Source organism: Heptranchias perlo, chromosome 12 (assembly GCF_035084215.1).
Source record: "Heptranchias perlo isolate sHepPer1 chromosome 12, sHepPer1.hap1, whole genome shotgun sequence".
Taxonomy (NCBI): Eukaryota; Metazoa; Chordata; class Chondrichthyes; order Hexanchiformes; family Hexanchidae; genus Heptranchias; species Heptranchias perlo.
Genome location: NC_090336.1, coordinates 58,669,548 through 58,692,372, shown reverse-complemented (window position 1 = coordinate 58,692,372; position 22,825 = coordinate 58,669,548). Strand labels below are relative to the sequence as shown.

The 22,825-nt window shown below is 41.7% G+C and overlaps 1 protein-coding gene across 7 annotated transcripts in view; it reads right to left on the bottom strand.

Moving 5' to 3' along the window:
* LOC137328060 (coiled-coil domain-containing protein 73-like) overlaps positions 1-22,825 on the bottom strand; it is a 156,751-nt gene that overhangs the window by 102,441 nt on the left and 31,485 nt on the right. For 6 of the 7 annotated variants that reach the window (XR_010964603.1, XM_067994181.1, XM_067994182.1 and 3 more), the window contains exons 2-3: positions 15,211-15,313; positions 14,130-14,291 (exon numbers count right to left, since the gene is read on the bottom strand). Coding sequence is in view for 6 of the 7 variants with exons in the window: in XM_067994181.1 (XP_067850282.1) it covers positions 14,130-14,291 (162 nt within the window). In the remaining variant the exon portion in view is untranslated. The remainder of the gene's footprint in view (positions 1-14,129; positions 14,292-15,210; positions 15,314-22,825) is intronic. The other variant, XM_067994179.1, reaches the window with a different exon arrangement.

Sequence of the window (22,825 nt, the reverse complement as noted above, 5' to 3'; positions counted from 1 at the left end):
TGGACATATGAGGAGAGGTTGAGTAGATTGGGACTCTACTCATTGGAGTTCAGAAGAATGAGAGGCGATCTTATTGAAACATATAAGATTGTGAAGGGGCTTGATCGGGTGGATGCGGTAAGGATGTTCCCAAGGATGGGTGAAACTAGAACTAGGGGGCATAATCTTAGAATAAGGGGCTGCTCTTTCAAAAGTGAGATGAGGAGAAACTTCTTCACTCAGAGGGTAGTAGGTCTGTGGAATTTGCTGCCCCAGGAAGCTGTGGAAGCTACATCATTAAATAAATTTAAAACAGAAATCGACAGTTTCCTAGAAGTAAAGGGAATTAGGGGTTACGGGGAGCGGGCAGGAAATTGGACATGAATTTAGATTTGAGGTTAGGATCAGATCAGCCATGATCTTATTGAATGGCGGAGCAGGCTCGAGGGGCCGATTGGCCTACTCCTGCTCCTATTTCTTATGTTCTTATGTAAATAGTGAGAAAGGAAGTATTAAAGGGTTTAGCATCTTTGAAAGTAGATAAATCACCAGTCCCGGATTAAATGTATCCCAGGCGGTGAAGAGAAGCAAGGGAGGAAATAGCAGAGGCTCTGACCATCATTTTCCAATGCTCCCTGGCTTTAGGCATGATGCCGGAGGATTGGAGGGCACCTAACGTTGTACTGTTGTTTAAAAAGGAAGAAAGAGATAGACCAAGTAATTATAGGCCAGTCAGTCTAACCTCGGTGGTGGGCAAATTATTGCAATCGATTCTGAGGCACAGCATAAATTGTCATTTAGAAAGGCATGGGTTAATCAAGGACAGTCAGCATGGATTTGTTGAGGGAAGGTCATGTCTGACTAGCTTGATTGAATTTTTTAAGCAGGTAACAAGGAGGGTCGATGGGGGTAACGATGTAACGAACATGGATTTTAGCAAGGCTTTTGAAAAGGTCCCACATGGCAGGCTGGTCAAAAAAGTAAAAGCCCATGGGATCCAAGGAAAAGTGGCAAGTTGGATCCAAAATTGACTCAGTGGCAGGAAGCAAAGGGTAATGGTTGACGGGTGTTTATGTGACTGGAAGGCTGTTTCCAGTGGGGTCCTGCAAAGCTCAGTGTATTTGGTCCCTTGCTTTTTGTGGTATATCTTAATGATTTGGATTTGAATGTGGAGGGCTTGATCAAGAAGTTTGCAGATGATACAAAAATTGGCCGTGTGATTGATAGTGAGGAGGAAAGCTGCAGACTGCAGGAAGAAATCAATGGACTGGTCAGGTGGGCAGAAAAGTGGCAAATGGAATTCAATCCAGGGAAATGTGAGGTAATGCATTTGGGGAGGGCAAACAAGGCAAGGGAATACACAATAAATGGGAGGATACTGAGAGGTGTAGAGGAACAGAGGGACCTTGGAGTGCATGTCCACAGATCCCTGAAGGTAGCAGGACAGGTAGATAAGATGGTTAAAAAGGCACACAGGATACTTTCCTTTATTAGCCAAGGCATAGAATATAAGAGCAGGGAGGTTATGCTAGAACTGTATAAAACATTGGTTAGGCCACAGCTTGAGTAATGCGTACAGTTTTGGTCACCACATTACAGGAAAGATGTGATTGCACTAGAGAGGGTACAGAGGAGATTTACGAGGATGTTGTCAGAGCTGGAGAATTTTACCTATGAAAAAAGATTGGATTGGTTGGGTTGTTTTCTTTGGAACAGGGGAGATTTAATTGAGATGTATGAAATTACGATGAGATTAGATAGAGTGGATAGCGGGGACCTATTTCCCTTAGCAGAGGGGTCAGTGACCAGGGGGCATAGATTTAAAGTAATTGGTAGAAGGATTAGACGGGAGCTGAGGAGAAATTTTTTCACCCAGAGGGCGGTGGGAGTCTGGAACTCTCTGCCTGAAAGGGTGGTAGAGGTAGAAACCCTCAACTCATTTAAAAAATACTTGGATGTGCACTTGAAGTGCCGTAACCTGCAGGGCTACGGACCAAGTGCTGGAAAGTGGGATTAAGCTGGATAGCTTTTTCTCAGTCAGCACGGAAACGATGGGCCGAATGGCCTCCTTCTGTGCCGTAACTTTCTATGATTCTATGAATACATTGTAACGGGATATTCAAATGTTTGAGGCTCATTTGCAAATTGAAACTGGGTCTTTCAAAATATATGCGTATTTCCCATCATATAACAGCGATATTAACAGCATCCATAAATTTAAAATGGACAGATCAATGGGGAAATGGGTTGGTACTTGCTGTTCCCCAGTCGGTCAATCTCAGCCAAATTAATGGCAATGACAGCAAAAACTAATGGGAGAAAAGGGAAACCAAGAATTCTCAGTAAATGAATAACCTCAGGCAGCCCTTGCACAGTACTGGAGAAGGTTCAAAAAGGATTTACTAGGATGATACCAGAACCGATCAGGAAAAATTGAGCAGGCTGGGGTTCTTTTCTCTAGAAAAGAGCAGGCTGAGGGATGACCTGATAGAGATCTTTAAGATTATGGTTTGAAAGGGTAGACGTAGAGAAGATTTTTCCACTTGCGGGGCAGGCCAGAACTAGGGGCCATAAATATAAGATAGTCACTAATAAATCCAATAGGGAATTCAGGAGAAATTTCTTTACCCAGAGAGTGGTTAGAATGTGGAACTGAGGAGTTGAGGCAACTAGCATAGATGCATTTAAGGGAAATCTAGATAAACACATGAGGGAGAAAGGAATAGAAGGATATGCTGATAGGGTTAGATGAAGTAGGGAGGGAGGAGGTTCGTGTGGAGCATAAATACCGGCACAGACCTGTTGGGCTGAATGGTCTGTTTCTGTGCTGTACATTCTATGTAATTCCAGGAGCGGCTGGTTACATTACATATATGGAGCAAGCCCCTAATCACTGACTTTTTAGGCCTTAAGTCAGCCCAAGTCCTATAATAAATTATGTCATTAGATATATAGGCACTTCTGCCCCCTTTAAGGCTGGCTCCTCTCCTTCTGGCACTGGAGTGGGTGCATTGCTATTTGCAAGCTGCAGCGGTAGAAAGTGCGTTGGGGTCAGGGGAAGAGTCAGGCGGCAGGTCATTGGCTCCTAGTACACCAATGCCTCGATTTTAAAATTCTCATTCTTGTGTTCAAACCCCTCCATGGCCTCGGCCCTATCTCTGTAACCTCCTCCAGACTTTCACCCCTCCGAGAACTCTGTGTTCCTCCAACTCTGGCCTCTTGCGCATCCCCCACTTCCTTCGTTTCATTATTGGTGGCCGTGCTTTCAGCCGTCTAAGCCCCAAGCTCTGGAATTCCCTCCCAAAAACTCTTCGCCTCTCCACCTCCTTTATGAAGCTGCTTAAAACTTATCTCTTTAACCAAGTATTTGGTCACCAAGCCTAATGTCTCCTTCTTTGGCTCGGTGTCAATTTTTGTCTGATTGCGCTCCTGTGAAGCGCCTCGGGATGTTAAAGGCGCTACAAGTTGTTGTTGCTGGTAGAAATTCCACCCTGACCTTCCTGCAGGGGTGAACTTGCTCCGAAGAATCATATCATAGAATCATAGAATGGTTACAGCACGGAAGGAGGCCATTCGGCCCGTCGGGCCCGTGCCGGCTCTATGCAAGAGCAATCCAGCTAGTCCCACTCCTTCGCCCTTTCCCCGTAGCCCTGCAAATTATTTCCTCTCAAGTACTTATCCAATTCCCTTTTGAAAGCCATGATTGAATCAGCCTCCACCACCCCCTCGGGCAGTGCATTCCAGATCCTAACCACTCGCTGTGTAAAAAAGTTTTTCCTCGTAACCTTTGGTTCTTTTGCCAATCACTCGGCCGTTTCTTGATATCACGTGGAGTGAATCAAATTGGCTGAAGACTGGCTTCTGTGATGGTGGGGATATCGGGAGGAGGCCGAGATGGATCATCCACTCGGCACCTCTGGCTGAAGATGGTTGCAAACGCTTCATTCTTGTCTTTTGTATCTGGTTCTTCACCCTTCCGTCCAGGGGAACAGTTTATTTCTATCTACTCTGTCTAGACCCTTCATGATTTTGAATACCTCTATCAAATCTCCTCTTAAACTTCTCTGCTCTAAGGAGAACAACCCCAGCTACTCCAGTCTATCCACATAACGTGGTTGGTGGTGGACAATTAAACAACTAACAGGAGGAGGAGGAGGAGGAGGCTCTGCAAACATCCCCATCCTCAATGATGGCGGAGTCCAGCACGTGAGTTCAAAAGACAAGGCTGAAGCGTTTGCAACCATCTTCAGCCAGAGGTGCCGAGTGGATGATCCATCTCGACCGCCTCCCGATATCCCCACCATCACAGAAGCCAGTCTTCAGCCAATTCGATTCACTCCACGTGATATCAAGAAACGGCTGAGTGCACTAGATACAGCAACGGCTATGGGCCCCGACAACATCCCAGCTGTAGTGCTGAAGACTTGTGCTCCAGAACTAGCTGCGCCTCTAGCCAAACTGTCCCAGTACAGCAACAACACTGGCATCTACCCAACAAGGTGGAAAATTGCTCAGATATGTTCTGTCCAAAAAAGCAGGACAAATCCAATCCGGCCAATTACCGCCCCATCAGTCTACTCTCAATCATCAGCAAAGTGATGGAAGGTGTCGTTGACAGTGCTATCAAGCGGCACTTACTCACCAATAACCTGAGTTTGGGTTCCGCCAGGACCACTCTGCTCCAAACCTCATTACAGCCTTGATCCAAACATGGACAAAAGAGCTGAATTCCAGAGGTGAGGTGAGAGTGACTGCCCTTGACATCAAGGCAGCATTTGACCGAGTGTGGCACCAAGGAGCCCAAGTAAAATTGAAGTCAATGGGAATCAGGGGGAAAACTCTCCAGTGGCTGGAGTCATACCTAGCAAAAAGGAAGATGGTAGTGGTTGTTGGAGGCCAATCATTTCAGCCCCAGGGCATTGCTGCAGGAGTTCCTCAGGGCAGTGTCCTAGGCCCAACCATCTTCAGCTGCTTCATCAATGACCTTCCCTCCATCATAAGGCCAGAAATGGGGATGTTCACTGATGATTGCACAGTGTTCAGTTCCATTCACAACCCCTCAAATAATGAAGCAGTCCGAGCCCGCATGCAGCAAGACCTGGACAGCATCCAGGCTTGGACTCATAAGTGGCAAGTAATATTTGCGCCAGACAAGTGCCAGGCAATGACCATCTCCAACAAGAGAGAGTCTAACCATCTCCTCTTGACATTCAACAGCATTACCATCGCCGAATCCCCCACCATCAACATCCTGGGGGTCACCATTGACCAGAAGCTTAACTGGACCAGCCACATAAATACTGTGGCTACAAGAGCAGGTCAGAGGCTGGGTATTCTGCGGCGAGTAACTCACCTCCTGACTCCCCAAAGCCTTTCCACCATCTACAAGGCACAAGTCAGGAGTGTGATGGAATACTCTCCACTTGCTTGGATGAGTGCACCTCCAACAACACTCAAGAAGCTCAACACCATCCAGGACAAAGCAGCCCGCTTGATTAGCACCCCATCCACCACCCTAAACATTCACTCCCTTCACCACCGGCGCACAGTGGCTGCAGTGTGTACTATCCACAGGATGCACTGCAGCAACTCACCAAGGCTTCTTTGACAGCACCTCCCAAACCCGCGACCTCTACCACCTAGAAGGACAAGAGCAGCAGGCACATGGGAACACCACCACCTGCACGTTCCCCTCCAAGTCACACACCATCCCGACTTGGAAATATATCGCCGTTCCTTCATCGTCGCTGGATCAATATCCTGGAACTCCCTTCCTAACAGCACTGTGGGAGAACCATCACCACATGGACTGCAGCGGTTCAAGAAGGCGGCTCACCACCACCTTCTCAAGGGCAATTAGGGATGGGCAATAAATGCCGGCCTCGCCAGCGACGCCCACATCCCATGAACGAATAAAAAAAATAACTTAAGTCCCTCATCCCTGGAACCATTCTAGTAAATATCTTCTGCACCCTCTAAGGCCTTCATATCCTTCCGAAAGTACGGTGCCCAGAACTGGACACCACACCCCAGTTGTGGCCAAACCAGTGTTTTATAAAGGTTCAACATAACTTCCTTGCTTTTGTACTCTATGCCTCTACTTATAAAGCCCAGGATCCCGTATGCTTTTTTAACCGCTTTCTCAACCTGCCCTGCCACCTTCAAAGATGTGTGCACATACACCCCCAGATCGCTCTGTTCCTGCACCCCTTTTAGAACTGTACCCTTTAGTTTATATTGCCTCTCCTCGTTTTTTCTACCAAAATCTATCATACTCACTTTTCTGTGTAAAATTTCATCTGCCATGTGCCCACCCATTCCACCAGCCAGTCTATGTCCTCTTGAAGTCTATCACTATCCTCCTCACTGTTCACTACACTTCCAAGTTTTGTGTCATCTGCAAATTTGGAAATTGTGCCCTGTACACCCAAGTCCAAGTCATTAATATCTATCAAGAAAAGCAGTGGTCCTAGTACCGACCCCTGGGGAACACCACTTTACACCTCCCTCCTGTCCGAAAAACAACCATTCACCACTACTCTCTGTTTCCTGTCACTTAGCCAATTTCGTATCCATGCTGCCACTGCTCCTTTTATTCCATGGGCTTTCACTTTGATGACAAGCCCATTATGCTGCACTTTATCAAACGTCTTTTGGAAGTCCACATACACCACGTCAACCGCATTGCCCTCATCAACCCTCTCTGTTACCTCGTCAAAAAACTCAATCAAGTTTAGTTAAACACAATTTGCCTTTAACAAATCCGTCCTGGCTTTCCTTCATTAATCCACACTTGTCCAAGTGGCTATTAACTTTGTCCCAGATTATCGTTTCTCAGAGTTTCCCCACCACCGAAGTTAAACTGACTGGCCTGTAGTTGCCGGGTTTATCCTTACACCCTTTTTTGAACAAGGGTGTAACATTTGCAATTCTCCATTCCTCTGGCACCACCCCCATATCTAAGGATGATTGGAAGATTATGGCCAGTACCTCCACCATTTCCACCCTTACTTCCCTCAGCAACCTAGGATGCATCCCATCCGGACCAGGTGACTTACCTACTTTAAGTACAGCTAGCCTTTCTAACACCTCCCCTTTATCAATTTTTAGCCCATCCAGTATCTCAACTACCTCTTTTTACTGTGACTTTGGCAGCATCTTCTTCCTTGTTAAAGACAGATGCAAAGTATTAATTTAGTACCTCAGCTATACCCTCTGCCTCCATGAGTAGATCTCTTTTTTGATTGCTAATTGGTCCCACTACTCCTCTTACTACCCGTTTACTGTTTATATGCCTATAGAAGACTTCTGAATTCCCTTTTATGTTAGCCGCCATCTATTCTCATACTCTCTCTTTGCCCCTCTTATTTCCTTTTTCATTTCCCCTCTGAACTTTCTATATTCAGCCTGGTTCTCACTTGTATCATCAACCTGACATCTGTCATACGCCCCCCTTTTCTGCTTCATCTTACTCTCTATCTCTTGTGTCATCCAGGGATATCTGGCTTTAGTTGCCCTACCTTTCTCCCTTGTGAGAATGTACGTAGACTGTACCTGAACCATCACTTCTTTGAAGGCCACCCATTGTTCAATTATAGTTTTGCCTGCCAATCTTTGATTCCAATTTACCTAGGCCAGATCTGTTCTCATCCCACTGAAATTGGCCCACCTCCAATTGAGTATTTTTACTCTAGATTGCTCCTCGTCCTTTTCCATAACTAATCGAAACCTTATGATACTATGATCGCTAAATGTTCCCCCATTGACACTTGCTCCACTTGGCCCACATCATTCCCCAGAAGCAGATCCAGCAATGCCTCCTTCCTCGTTGGGCCGGAAATATACTGGTCAAGAAAGTTCTCCTGAACACACTTCAAAAATTCCTCCCCTTTGGTATATGTAAATGATTTAGATCTTTTGTGGAGTATATATAAATGATTTAGACCTAAATGTAAAGGACATGATTAAGAAGTTTGCAGATGATACAAAAATTGGCCATGTGGTTGATGGTGAGGAGGAAAGCTGTAGACTGCAGGAAGATATCAATGGACTGGTCAGGTGGGCAGAAAAGTGGCAAATGGAATTCAATCCAGAGAAATGTGAGGTATTGCATTTGGGGAGGGCAAACAAGGCAAGGGAATACACAATAAAAGGGAGGATACTGAGAGGTGTAAAGGAACAGAGGGACCTTGGAGTGCATGTCCACAGATCCCTGAAGGTAGCAGGATAGGTAGATAAGGTGGTTAAAAAGGCATACGGGATACTTTCCTTTATTAGCCGAGGCATAGAATATAAGAGCAGGGAGGTTATGCTAGAACTGTATAAAACACTAGTTAGGCCACAGCTTGAGTACTGCGTACAGTTCTGGTCACCACATTACAGGAAATATGTGATTGCACTTGAGAGGGTACAGAGGAGATTTACGAGGATGTTGCAAGGACTGGAGAATTTTAGCTATGAGGAAAGATTGGATAGGCTCAGTTGTTTTCATTGGGACGGAGGAGGCTTAGGGGTGATTTAATTGAGGTGTATAAAATTATGAGGGCCTAGATAGAGTGGATAGGGAGGATCTATTTCCCTTAGCAGAGGGGTCAGTGACCAGGGGGCATAGATTTAAAGTAATTGGTAGAAGGATTAGACGGGAGCTGAGGAGAATTTTTTTCACCCCAAGGGTGGTGGGGGTCTGGAACTCACTGCCTGAAAGGGTGGTAGAGGTAGAAACCCTCAACTCATTTAAAAAATACTTGGATGTGCACCTGAAGTGCCGTAACCTACAGGGCTACGGACCAAGTGCTAGAAATTGGGATTAAGATGGATAGCTCTTTCTCGGCCGACATGGACACAATGGGCCGAATGGCCTCCTTCTGTGCCTATGATTCTTTGCCCTTTGCATCCAGCCTGAGGGCTCCGCCGTTCAGTAAAACATCCTTGTGGTTAACAAGTAAAATTATCATAGAAGATATCGTGAAATGCTCAACTACATTACAAATTATGTATCAGAACCTAAGTAATGCTACATGCTGCGTGCAAAGTAAATCAGGGCTGAGTTTATCCTCCTTGCTCTTCTGAGTGATCAAATGTGGCACAAGGAACACAAATACCCAGAAGGTGTCAGGTCAGTGAATGTCTGACTACATGAAAGGATTCAGGCGTTCCATGCTAACAGCAGACCAAACAGACAATGGATAGTTTACTACGCCGTTCTAACTCCCCCAAACAGCAAGTTCATTTTTATTTGTTGCAAGAAGTTATTTTCTAAGCAGAGTGTTTTGATTGGAGAGATTTTTGCTTCTTGACCCTGAACAGATTTAGGGACAGACTGTAGCTGGCTTAGGTCTAGAGAGTTTAAAAAAAGACTGTTGTTAGGTGCTTTTACTATCTTCTACAAGCTCATAATCTACCTCCTACAAAATAGCAATCTTCTCTTTCTCATGACTCTAAGCCAAATAGTTTTCATACTTCACAGCCTCCTCTGTTTTGATACGCTGATTGGGATATCACAGAATGCCCCAGCAAAAAAGGTGAAATGAAGGGTAAGCTTAAGAAGATTTCTTGGCAACACAACATCAGTTGTAAAAACATGACCGTTTTACCAAAAAAATATAAATCATATTGATAACGGCATCCTTTAAGATGCTTTTTCTACAGTTTATGGGGAAGAAAGTTGACAAAATCCTATAAAACTGCTTTAATTTATGCTGGTCTCTTTTGCATATGATATTATAACTGATCTTTAACTCATGAACAAATTCTACTCTGTATTTTATAAGGTCAACCATTCAGGTCTAAGTGAAACTTTATTGATGTTGTTCAGGAAAAAGAAAGTTTCACAGAACACTCGGATAATAGTGCACAACATGCAAGCTGGAGGCCAGGTAATAGGAAAGGTCTGTACTTCATTAAGTTTGGCATTCAAAGAACTCTTCATACATCAGGGTGAGCATGAAATCATTTACAGGAGTAGAACTGACTTATGTGGAATTGGTCAGGCTTTTGCCGTACCCTTGTGCTTTTTATCACCAGGCAAAAATGAAATAATTCAAGTATCGTTACCACTTTGTTGACATTATGGGGATTAAGCCCATTTCTCATTCAGAATCAACCTATTCTCAACAAGCGGGCTAGACACAGATTAATTACTGAGTGCGGCCTATTTATTGAAACTAGTTGTGCATGAGAAACAGGAATGAAGAGGACCAGTGGTCTATGGTAAATAAGCCACAGACTGGCACCAACCATATAACTCATGTGTTTGAGGCTGGAGGATAAATTAATGCACCTCCCAAAAACGCAGATAAACAAAGGGAGAGAACATTTTGTGAGCCGAAAACTGATTTTATGTCTGTGATTCAAGGGGAGGAAAGTTTAAGGGGAAGATTTTGAATCGAAGGCACTTCAATGTCTTTTATGTAAAAGCACCAGAAGAAATAAACATGCTACTTTAAAAAGCAACTTTAAATTCCCACCTCAATACAGGTCATTTTGGGTCTGCTCAAGAGGTACTGACAAGGAGGAGCCATCTGTACACAGGTGAAGCTCCACACTCAATTTTAATGAGGGTTACAACTCTGAATTGGTCTGCAATCCAATGTGAATCCACTCAACCATGCAAAAACATTTTACTGGCAGTGTGTGAAGTGTACACAGCTAGTAGTATGTTTTCCACCGTCAATGTACACGTGAAGTGTGCACACATCATATTTAGTTTAATATTGGGTGCTTATGTCCGAGGATCATGGAATTATACAGCACAGAAGGATGCCATTAGGCATGAAAGAGCTATCCAACTAGTCCCACTCCCCCGGTCTTTCTCCATAGCCCTGCAATATTTTCTTTTTCAAGTATATATCCAATTCTCTTTTGAAAGTTACTATTGAGTCTACTTCCACCACCCTTTCGGGCAGTGCATTCCAGATCATAACAACTCGTTACTTAAAACAAATACTCCTCATCTCCCCTCTGGTTCTTTTGCCAATTATCTTAAACCTGTAGATGAAACTGATGAGCACTTTCCAATCTGCAAAGTTTCCCTGATAAAACAACAATTAAACTCTGATTGACCTTTGATTGTATGTTTATTTTGAAACAATTAGATTTTTTGGCCATAAAGGGACACAGCAGCAGTGATATATTGAGCAGTAGGTGCTATATAATATTCCTATCCTTTTGAAACAGCACATAAGCCAACTGACTATGAGCAATGCCATGGGAGATTCACTTATACATAAACGTGCAAGCAGAACCTGGGATTGCTGAGTGGGTCGCAACATTCCATCTCAATATACTTCGAAAACTCGAATGTCAGTGGGACATCAAACAACACCTACTCACTAATAACTTGCTCGCCAATGCTCAGTTAAGGTTCCTGATCTTGTCGTAACCTTCAACCAGACATAGATGGAAACATTGAATGACAGAGGAGCGGTGAGAGTAATTGCCCTATATACCAATGCAGCACTTGACGAACTGAGATCAATGGGGATTCATGGGAAAACCCCTCAGTGGCTGGAGTCATACCTGACACAAAGGAAAATGGTCATGGTTGTGCGAGACTAGCCCCCAGGACATCACTGCCAGAGTTCCTCCGGGCACTGTAACAGGCCCAATCATCTTCAGCTGCATCATAGAAACATAGAAAATAGGAGCAAGAGTAGGCCATTCGGCCCTTCGGGCCTGCTCCGCCATTCAAAATGATCATGGCTGATCATCTAACTCAGTACCCTGTTCCCGCTTTTCCCCATATCCCTTGATCCCTTTAGCATTGTCAATGGCCTTCTGTCATAAGCTCATGAATGTTCAGGCTTGGGCTGGCAAGTGGCAGGTATTTTTTGCACCATATGCCATGTAATGACCATCTCCAACAAGAACCAACTATCTCCTCCTTACTTTCAACAGCATCACCAGCGCCAAGTCCCTCACCATCAACTAGCCCTATCATCATAGTTGCTACAAGCTCAGGGCAGAGGCTGGGTTCTCTGCGACAAGTGGCTCACGTCCCGGTGCCCTCGATGCCTCGCCGCCATCTACAAGGCTCAAATCAGGAGTGTGACGGAATACTCATCGCTTGCCTGGATAGGTGAAGCTGCAATTCCACTCGAGAAGCTCATCACCACCCAGGATAGAGCAGTCTGCTTGATTGGTACCCCAGTCACTGATCGCAATATGCATCCCCTACACCACTGGGGCATAGTAACTGCAGTATGTACTAATTAAAGGATGCACTGCAGCAACTTACCAATCTTACTTTAACAGCACCTCTCAGACCCATAACATTTACCACCAAGAAGGGCAAGTGCAGTAACATATGGGACACCATCACCTGCAAGTTCCCCATCAAGTCACACACCATTCTGATTTGGACATATTCCACCATTCCTTCATCTTTGCTGGGTCAAAATCCTGGAATTCTCTACAAACTCAAGGACTGCAGTGGTTCAAGGAGATGACTCACCATCCCTTGCTCAGGCGATTAGTAATGGGCAATAAAGGTGGCTTTGCCGGCTACCTCCCAAGAACCAATAAAAAAAGTGTGACAGGCAGGCTTGATGAAAATGGGGCGACAGAAAAAGTGTGATAGAAAAGGACAAGAAAGCTTTGCAGGAAGTAAGTGTGTGATACACAAAGACTTCTAATGTATGATAGACAGACATTCTTCCAATATTTTTCCACATAGTTATTGAGGCAGTACATCAATTGGAAAGTCCTCTTAGAGCAGATTTTTAAAAATGAAGGAAAGCCTGATTTAATAACTTACTAAATGATCAGCATATTCTTAAAATGTGGCAGATTTTTTTTAAGATGGCACAGCAAGTTTAGCTTCTACAATTAGAGACATGATTTTTTAAATTATTTTTAAGAGCCTTGACAGTGCATAACATCATTTTCATGCCATGACTGATGTTGAAATCACTACTTTTAATGCACTCCACACCCACTTTGTGTGATGCTAATGGAGCAAATTAAGTTCCAGTGGTCACTAGTGAGAAGCATAAACCAGTGTAAATCTTCAGTTTAGAGACGCCATCTATCTATAGTGTAAAATTGATTGCCTCTTCCATTATATATACACTGGCATTGTTCTAGCTGTTGAGTACTGAATTCTATTAAACGTAGGTCTAAATAGTTTTGTGGAGCACTCTACGCTGCTCAGTATTACCAGTAGGGTAGACGATTCCCATAGTAAGGAAATTTGGTATCTCTGACTTTTCCCATTGTACCCAAAAAAGAAGAAAGATTTCAATATTACAGTGCCTATCATGTCCTCAGGATGTCCCAAAGCACTTAAACATTATTGTAGGAGCACCATCACCACGAGACTGCAGCGGTTCAAGGAGAAGCCTCACCACTATCTTCTCAGGGCAATTAGAGGTGGGCAATAAAATGCGGCCTTGCCAGCATCACCCACATCCCAACTTTCACTGCCATTGAGTTATTTTTGAAGTATAGTCATTGTTATTTTATGAGAAAATACAGCAGGCAAGTTGCACATAACACAGTCTCCAAACAACAGTCAGATGAATGATGAATTAATCTGTTTGGGTGGTGTTGGTTGAGAGATGAACATTCACTAGGACACTAGGAGAACTTCCTGCTCTCCTTCAAAAAAGTTTTTAATGTTTCATCCGAGATGGCACCTCCAACAATGCAGAGCATCCTCAGTACAGCACTACAGTGTCATTACATTGTGTGCTCAGGTCCTCAAGTGGGCTTGAACCTTCTGACTCAGGTGAGAGTGCTACCACTAAGCTAAGAAGTAAGGAAAGATATATTTACAAAAGAACAAAACACTAAAAATAATTGGCGCAGATCATAAATTCTACTTGAGGCTCTCTATCTCACTCTGTACATATATACACACACACTTATACACACACACATACATCTTTACACAGATACGTATACATATATACACATGGATAGATCATATTGCAGATAAATACAGAGTACTCTAATTTACAGCTTTATTTGGATTTCAAATTTATGTTACACATTGAGCCCATAAATTAGTTACTTTAAAACATTAAGTATTTGAAACAAAAACTGGAAATGAAATAACAGGTTTTATTCTATATCCAAGTTTTTGCCTTACAGGAAAATACGAGCAAAAGATGACTATTGATTATTTACTAAAATAAAGATGCTCCACTCACACGACGGATACGAAGTTCCTCGACCACCTCAAGAAGGCTAGTTTTAAATTCTAGCTGTTGAACAGACCTAAGTGCAGCTGTGGCAGAGTTCTGAAAGTCGTATGCGATACATACTCCAGCATTTGAGTCTCTTTTTGAGACTTCAGTCTTTTTATTGTCCATCTATGCAACAAGAAACGTTTTTCAGGCAGTGATTTTTTTAACAGTAATGCAGACCATTTTCCAATTTTATTTTCTTATACCAAAAGGCATTTTACTTAATGACAAACCTCTTCAGTGATGGTCTGTGATAATTAAAGCACTTTTTTGAGGAGAAAAAAAAAACTACCACCAGGATTTATTAAATAAACCAAAGTTTTACAATTGTAGTTTGAAAATGATACATTTAACAGTTAGAAAAATGTAGTTTCAAGACTATTTAAAAGAAATTTTAACTGAAAAAAGTTATGAACCATTTTCTGTTACACTGATAACCCATTTTTTTTACTATTTTCTCCAAGTCATTTCACATACAACTCTTACTGACAGTAGACAATGGTCTAATCATAGCACCCCTCAGTCCCCTGACCTCCAAAATGTTTCCCTTTTTCTTTCCTTTTAATATGTAACATAAATTAGATAAATAAATACTTGAAGGGAAAAAATTACAGGGATATGGGGAAAGAACAGGTGAATGGGACTAACTGGATAACTCTTTCAAAAAACCGGCACAGGCACGATGGTCCTCCTCTGTTGTACCTACTATGAATATGTAACATATTTAAAACGTATTGAAATAGGATTGATTCAAGACTTTAAACTCTTGCCTCCAAACCATAAGATCATGCATTAAACTCCAAGCTGACTACCACTAACTCACAGATGGGTGTTCTATCTGTTATTGGCCTGGCTACTGGACAGAGTTCCTGCTCCTCCATTGCACTCATATTACTGGAGAATTCCATAGCCTACATTACTGCACCTTCCCAACTTTAATGGGTTTTTCAACCTTGATTTCCTAATTTAAGGAAACTGGAAAAAGGTACGTCTGAAAACAACAAAAAAAAACATTTATAATAAGATGCACAGAATAAACATGTACCTTAGTGCTGGATTACAAGATCAAATTCCCTTCTCTCTTCTATTCAGCATTGTTGACTGCTATCTTTGAATCCAACAAACATCACTGGTGTAAAAATTCTATTCTGTGACATCATATAGGAGATAAAAAGGGATGAAAAAAATCACATCGACAATATTCTTAAGGGTCACTGATTTATTATTGACAAAGGAGGTTTTCAGTTACTAGTAGTGCAAAATAAACACTCTTGCAATTTTCTTTCCTTACCTAGGAAGCTAGTTCAAAAATTGCATGCCAAAAGTACCCCTGGGTATGTCAGCAGAATAAGCAAATAGGTAGAAGCTGAAATGTTCTTTCTTCTATTTAGCATTAACAGAAGGTTAGATGATAAGTTTTATAACAGGAGCATTATATCATGTGACACACTATGATACTGCTGCTAAATTGGAACTGTGTTTAAGCTGACCTGCCCTTTTAAGGCATTAAACTATCTAACGGTTGTAAGTAAACACAGCCTGAGGACAATCAGAGTTTAATTGTTGTTTGAACAGGGACATTTACGTTGCTTGTAAACTTCCAGCTCCAGGTCAGGAATGGCCAGCATGAAATGACTGTGTTTCTTTCTCTTTTTTTAGTACTTTGAAGTGAGACATCTGAAGTGTCACAGGCATTCTGAAAAATTCGATATAGACTAGTATATCTCCCATGACATTGCTCACATGTGGTCACAAGTTTCGAGCATGATTGTGATGTTTAGCTGTGAATCCGGCCTGTACTTTTAATGCCAGTGATCTAAATGGGTAAATCCAAGTGATTACAGCTATTTATAAACTGTTACGGTCAGAGAATACTGTTTGTCAATTTCAGATTCCAGGTCAATGACTGGCTTTTTTATATATAAAAATTGTTTTGCATTGTAGATATTAGTCACATCTTTTTTGTTTAGAAATTAACTCCTGTCCACACCATCTATACATTTATTTTTTAAAAAAGGAAACACAATTTTTTGTGTGCGTTTTGTTTTACTGCTCCAACTACTTATGACAGTAGAAAACAGCCACTGAGGTGGAAAACATGCAGTAAGTGCTTACCAATGTGCACATTACATAACGGAGTGAGGAAATAGTCAACTTATTGATGCTGGCAGAAGTCAAGTTGAAGTCAAAAGTTAATTAGCAACCACACAAAGAATTAAAGGCACCAGTTGCATAAACAGTATTATTGATGGGAACACCTTATTACACTCGTCACCTAGGCCCATATAACTTGCATGAAAATTTGTTGCTTTTATTAGGTTTTCCTGACTTTTGCAAAACAGCATATTAGTCTCATCAAGTATCCATATTACGAAACAGTTTTTACTGTGAAACACAAAGCATAAATGCACCCAGAACATGTATGTAAATAAAACAGAAATAAATAGCATATATGCCAAATCTCACTGATGCTTGATAAATATTACTATTGTGGCTGTTTTCACAATATGATGTAAAATGTCCCAAATTTTAACACCCATCTCCCTCCCACCCAGATGTTCCAGTGAGTAAATGCATCTCGTGGTGTGATATTAAGCCATAAAGGCCAAAAAGGTCCCAAGTCGAATCCCCAGTTTGTGCTGATTTAGCTGATCTCAGCCAGAATAGTGCTACAATTGGCCTCAGTGCTCCTGGGGAGAGGGAAAGTCAAACAATATTCCCCGTCCTAAATGTTACAGTCACCCATGCTGGAAAAGTGTATTCATGTCAGGGAAGGACAGGACTAGACTTAGTATGATGCTCTGTGATTGATAGAGACTCAGTCTCAGACACTTCGGTGAGCTGCCAGTATGCATGGGACTGTACCCCAAAAAGAGTCAGCATCATCAGTAGATGGAAATTCTAATGTCCCAAACCAAACAAATCTAGCAAATTTGTAAATTATGCACTGTTTTTGTGTCTGAATTAGTAACTGTGTTAAAATAACTTGTTTTTTGCTACAATTGATCTTGTTTTTCTTTTTTTTTAAAAAATGACTTTTGAAGCAAACATTACCTGCATTGAACAGTGATTTTTGCACCTAAAGTAAGGGTGAAGTAGGGGAAAGGAAGTACTTCACCATTCTTAAGTTCGTTGAAATTAACTGGTTATTATAGGAACACAAAGTTACATTTAATATAATACATGCATTTATATAACACAATATCGTAACATCAAAGCACGTCACACAGTGAATTAATTTCAGAGTGGAGTGACTTTTGTTACGTTAGTAAACACAGTAACCATTCAGGACCAACATCCCACAACAGCAATGAGACAACTGACAATGTTACAAATTTGGGTCTGTCACAGACATTTACTCAGGTCCAGTGGTGTCAGTCACTCCCTTACACGGTCTGGTCACCTGCTTATAACAGAAGTCGGCTCCCACTGCCCCACGCCTACTAGCTCTACAAACTTCCTTGTGTTCTGCACTAGATCACTGCATATTACTCACACGTACTCCTTCAATTTCTCAGAGGGAGGACCGACAAGACGAGGTTCGATTCGGTTTGATTTGTAAGCTGCTTTATTCCATGTGGTAAAACATACAGAACAGAGATACTTGGTAGAATTACACCGAGTATAATGAGACACACTTGGTACAATCAGTATAACTTCTGTTCAAGTGTTACAACAACAACTTGCATTTATACAGCGCGTTTAACAAAGTATAACATTCCAAGGTGCTTCACAGGAGCGATTATCAAACAAAATTTGACATCGAGCCACATAAGGAGATATTAAGGCCAGGTTTTAAGGAGCATCTTAAAGGAGGAGAGAGGGGTAGAGAGGTGGAGAGGTTTGTGGAGGGAATTCCAGAGCTCAGGGCAGCTGAAGGCATGGCCGCCAATGGTGGAGCAATGAAAATCGGGGATGCGCAAGAGGTCAGAATTGGAGGAACGCAGGATTCTCGGAGGGTTGTAGGGCTGGAGGAGATTACAGAGATAGGGAGGAGAGAGACCATGGAGGGATTTGAAAACAAGGATGAGAATTTTCAAATCGAGGCGTTGCTGGACCTGGAGCCAATGTAGGTCAGTGAGCACAGGGGTTATGGGTGAACAAGACAATGGTGCAAGCTAGGCCTGGTTCACAGCTTTATGGTGCCTGACTGCCTCTTGCATACTGATTTTTAAAAGACTCTCTCACAACCCCAATAGAGGGGGAAAAAAAGGTTTCCAATACTAAGGTGCAAAGTGTCTCTTTGAATAAACAGACATGTCTCAGAGAGAACATCTTATCTTCAGCTGTAATTACAAATAGTCTGCCGACCAATCCACAACTCACTATAGGCCTGTCTTGGGAAGCTAACTCCTTTAAGGCAAGCTTTTGCTGGAAAACACATCTCAACACGATTCATATCTAAGTCCTTTCTGTGAAAATGTGGTCAAAGAATCCCAAACCATCGCAGACACAGTCATCTATTTTTTGATAACGCTGGTTGAGAGAGGAATTTTGGCCAGATGATCACATGGACAATTTTCTTCTCTGAGCTCTCACTGGGTGCCCAACAGGCACAGCGTACCAGAGGTGCACTATGCCTTTGAGGTGAGGAATGCACTCAAATTTCCTGGACCGGATGCCCAACAAGCACAGGCTTGTCTCCTAACAGGCCCCTGGCCCTTGCACTGGGATCAGGGAGAGGCTGTAGCATATCTGCAGGCTTGAGTGGAGGTACGCTCCTCGCTGCCAGCATCAGGGCTATCTACGTGCTGACGAAAGCAGCAGCCAGAAGGTCCAAAGGCCTGAAGACTTTTCTTGAGGTGGGGTGGGGGTGGGAAAAGAACCAGAAATACCTTCATGCCTCCTTATTTCTTCAGGATGTTCCCGGAACCACCACAGCCCTTCCAGTACAAGTTCCATTGCCATATTTCTTGGGTGCCTCAGGTGAAACAAGAGACCAAGAACAGTCCCTCCTGCCTCATTTACATTGATATCCTGGGCTAACATCCAATTGGGGAATCCTCAGAAATCCCAGGTCAACGTTGACGGAAGCATAGACCTGACGCAATGAGCATCCTCCAGGAACAAATAAGAGGAAAATCTAGCTCCGGAACTCCCTGCTGTTAGGAATATAGGAACAGGAGTAGGTAATTTAGCCCCTCGAGCTTGTTCCGTCATTCACGACCTAACTCCCACCTTAGCCCCATATCCCTTAATACCTTTGGTTAACAAAAATCTATCAATCTCAGATTTAAAATTAACAATTGAGCTAGCATCAATTGCCATTTGCAGAAGAGAGTTCCAAACTTCGACCACCCTTTGCGTGTAGAAGTGTTTCCTAATTTCACTCCTGAAAGTCCAGGCTCTAATTTTTAAGCTATGTCCCCTAGTCCTAGACTCCCCAACCAGTGAAAATAGTTTCTCTCTATCCACCCAATCAGTTCCCCTTAACATCTTGAAAACTTCAATCAAATCACCCCTTAATCTTCTAAATTCCAGGGAATCAACCCTCGTTTGTGTAATCTCTCTTTGTAATTTAACCCTTGGAATCCAGGTTTCCAATACTGCCTAAGGCTCACCAGAACAGGCAAATGGAACCTTAGTTTTAGCTCATCCTACAATTTAGCATTCCCTCAAGACCGGACTGACCCACTACTTTCCAACCCAAAAGGTAAGAGAGCTCCCATATGAGTCAGACGAACATAAATATACACATTTATATGATGCCTCATCACTTAGGGCCACCTCGAATGAAGTACTTTTGAAGCGCAGTGACTGTTACACGTCAACTGTTGTTTTCCACAATGTCACACAAACAACGAGATGAATGACCTGTTATCCTTTGTTTTTTTTTTAAGTGGTGCTGGTTGAGGCAGGGACACTGGCCAGGGTTTTATTCTAAATTATGGCGTGGTTAAATCATGTTTATTGTTTTTTTTTAAAATACCCCAACTTAAAAAACTTATTCTCAGCTACAGTTAAAGGAGTATTATTGCTTAATACTCAATTCTCCTTCAGATCTTTTTTCACAGCACTGAATGCCATAAATGCCTAATCTTGAACTTTTATTTATTTAAAAAAATTACATCTTAAATACCCTGGGGTGGGATGCAAGGTGGCCTACAAGTCTGATAGGGGTCAAGGTAATAACACAGAATGGACAAATTACACTGTCATTCCAGTTAAATTATTTAAGTTATTTAATTTGACCTGTAGATAGTCTCTTGTCTTCTCATCACAGATGTTGCCATGCCTGACTTTTAAGTGGGAGGTCTTCACTAGAGATGATCCTTTAATGGAAGCAAACCATTCTCCATTTAACCCATAACGTTATCAATCATGTACAGGGATAAATGAGCCTGTAAGAATTTGCCAGTATCACAAATGACACTGTGACCTGAGGCCAACATCTTTATTTGCTTCTCCACTGGTTCAGTTCAATGGATATTAACCAATTTTATAATCCATGAAAGGAAAAATTAAAAGGACATCATCCATAAAGCAGAATTATTTCTAGCAGCAACAAAGTGATTTCTGTATTATCTTTATGAATTATATGGCCTTACAGTAACAATGTAATGAAAATAAAGATGATAATAATCAAGTGCCTTGGGCAAACACTAATATGCATTTAATCACATTGCAAAAAGCCATTTGTCACTGGAGTTGAATGCAAGCAACAGTAAAAGGCAAAGTGTAATCCCTTACTTTCCAAAGATCAGGATAGCTAGTGCGACATTTACCTACCCTGAGCATTACAATTGTAATTTATTTAAAAATTAAGAAAGCCTATATTTATGAACTGTCACTAATAAAGCTATTGCATAATGGATTGTTTAGTTTAAAATATTCTATTTAATGCGACCTTTCTAGATGATTTCATACCCGTGATTCTCAAAATTGATACATACTGAACAGCAAATTGTAAGAATTATTTCATAAGTATGAAAACACAAGTCAGAAGCACTGATGTATAAGTGACATGCAATGGTCTTTTGCAAAAAAAGAATCATGGCAACACACAAATGATGCAAGATTCCAGTTAATATGCAAAAGTATTTTTTAGAAGCACTCTGGAAGAATCACACGCTGACATCAATTTAGTAACCAACTAGACAGTTATCAATTACACAACAAAAATGATTTATGAAACACCATTCAGATTCTTTTCAAAATTATTTTATACAATATTTTCAATCATCCCAATAAATCTCAATTTATTTTTTGTAGGTATGAAATATGGACAGTCCATACTGTACCAATAGATGTTTTGTAGAATATTAGGATGTAGGTTCGCACTCAATTACTCAAACACGTTACTAATCTCAATGTAAATTGGTAGGGAAGTGTCATGGTGAGTCTTATCCCCACAGAGAAGGGAAAATTCAGAATTATTCAATAATTATAATGCACCTTCCACTTCCTGGTGCAGTTCCCAATTCCATCATTTTTGAAAGCTTAGATTCAACTTTTTAAAGCCATTGAGAAAATGTTTCAAAGGCGTCCTCTAAAACTCAGAGTTTCAGCCGTTTTCTCTCAAGTATTTTTTCTGCGAATTTTTACTGAAATTTTTCATCTTATTTTGCTAAAATTTACAAAATGCTGCACAGTTCTGAAATGTTATTAACTAGCAAGACAAACAGGAATATATAGGTTAATGTTCTCAAGTGCAGTTTGCTCAAGCCTAAACATAAGGTTTTTTTAAACACAGAATTACATTACAGCACAGAAACAGGCCATTTGGCCCAACTGGTCTATGCCAGTGTTTATGCTCCACACGACCCTCCTCCCACCCTACCAGCATACTCTTCTATTCCTTTCCCTCATGCATTTATCTGGCTTCCCCCTAAATGCATCTGTGCTATTCGCCTCAACTACTCCTTGTGGTGGCAAGTTCCACATTCTAACTACTCTCTTGCTAAAAAAGTGTGACAGCAAAAAGCTTAAACGGGCTATTGTATACTGAGCATCACTTGCAGAATAAACTGCATCAATTTGATTTCATAGCACGTGATTGAGAACTAAAATGTAAATGAAGATTCAGTTTGAACATTTTGCGTTAGTTTGTGGGGCAGCACAATATGCACAAGTTATGAACAATTTTTCCACAATATTTAAATGTCATTGTTGCTCTTGTCCAAAAATATTCCCATACTTGTTATTGGACAGTTCTGGAACTCGACTATATACAGTCAAATAATTGTTCTGTAATAGCCACATGCCATCTCACACTGCTGATGCTGATAGACAAGACCAAGTGGTGTTTCTTTCATGACCCTATGCTGTGGTGGCTACAGTATAACTACAAACCAGTTTGAGGACCAAAGTATTGCCCCATGAGCACTTCATAATATTCATCTTTCTATATTTAAAACCTAGTAATCATTATTTTCAGATGATATTATAGCATAACATACATTCCAGTGGATTAAGTACTTCCATTACTGAAATAACTCAACCATTCTACTCCTTCCACTCCTGCAAGACAAACAGTTTCAAAGAAAATAACTAGCAGTTGTGGGCTGGAGTTTCCGCATAATTTCCCGCCTGGATAACAGTGGAATGAAATAGCGCAAAAGATCGTGGAATTCTAAGTGCAATGAGTTGTGCCTATAAACATTTACACTGAAGTTTCCGGCATCTTTGACACTTCTTCAAAAGTCCCTTCACCACAAGCA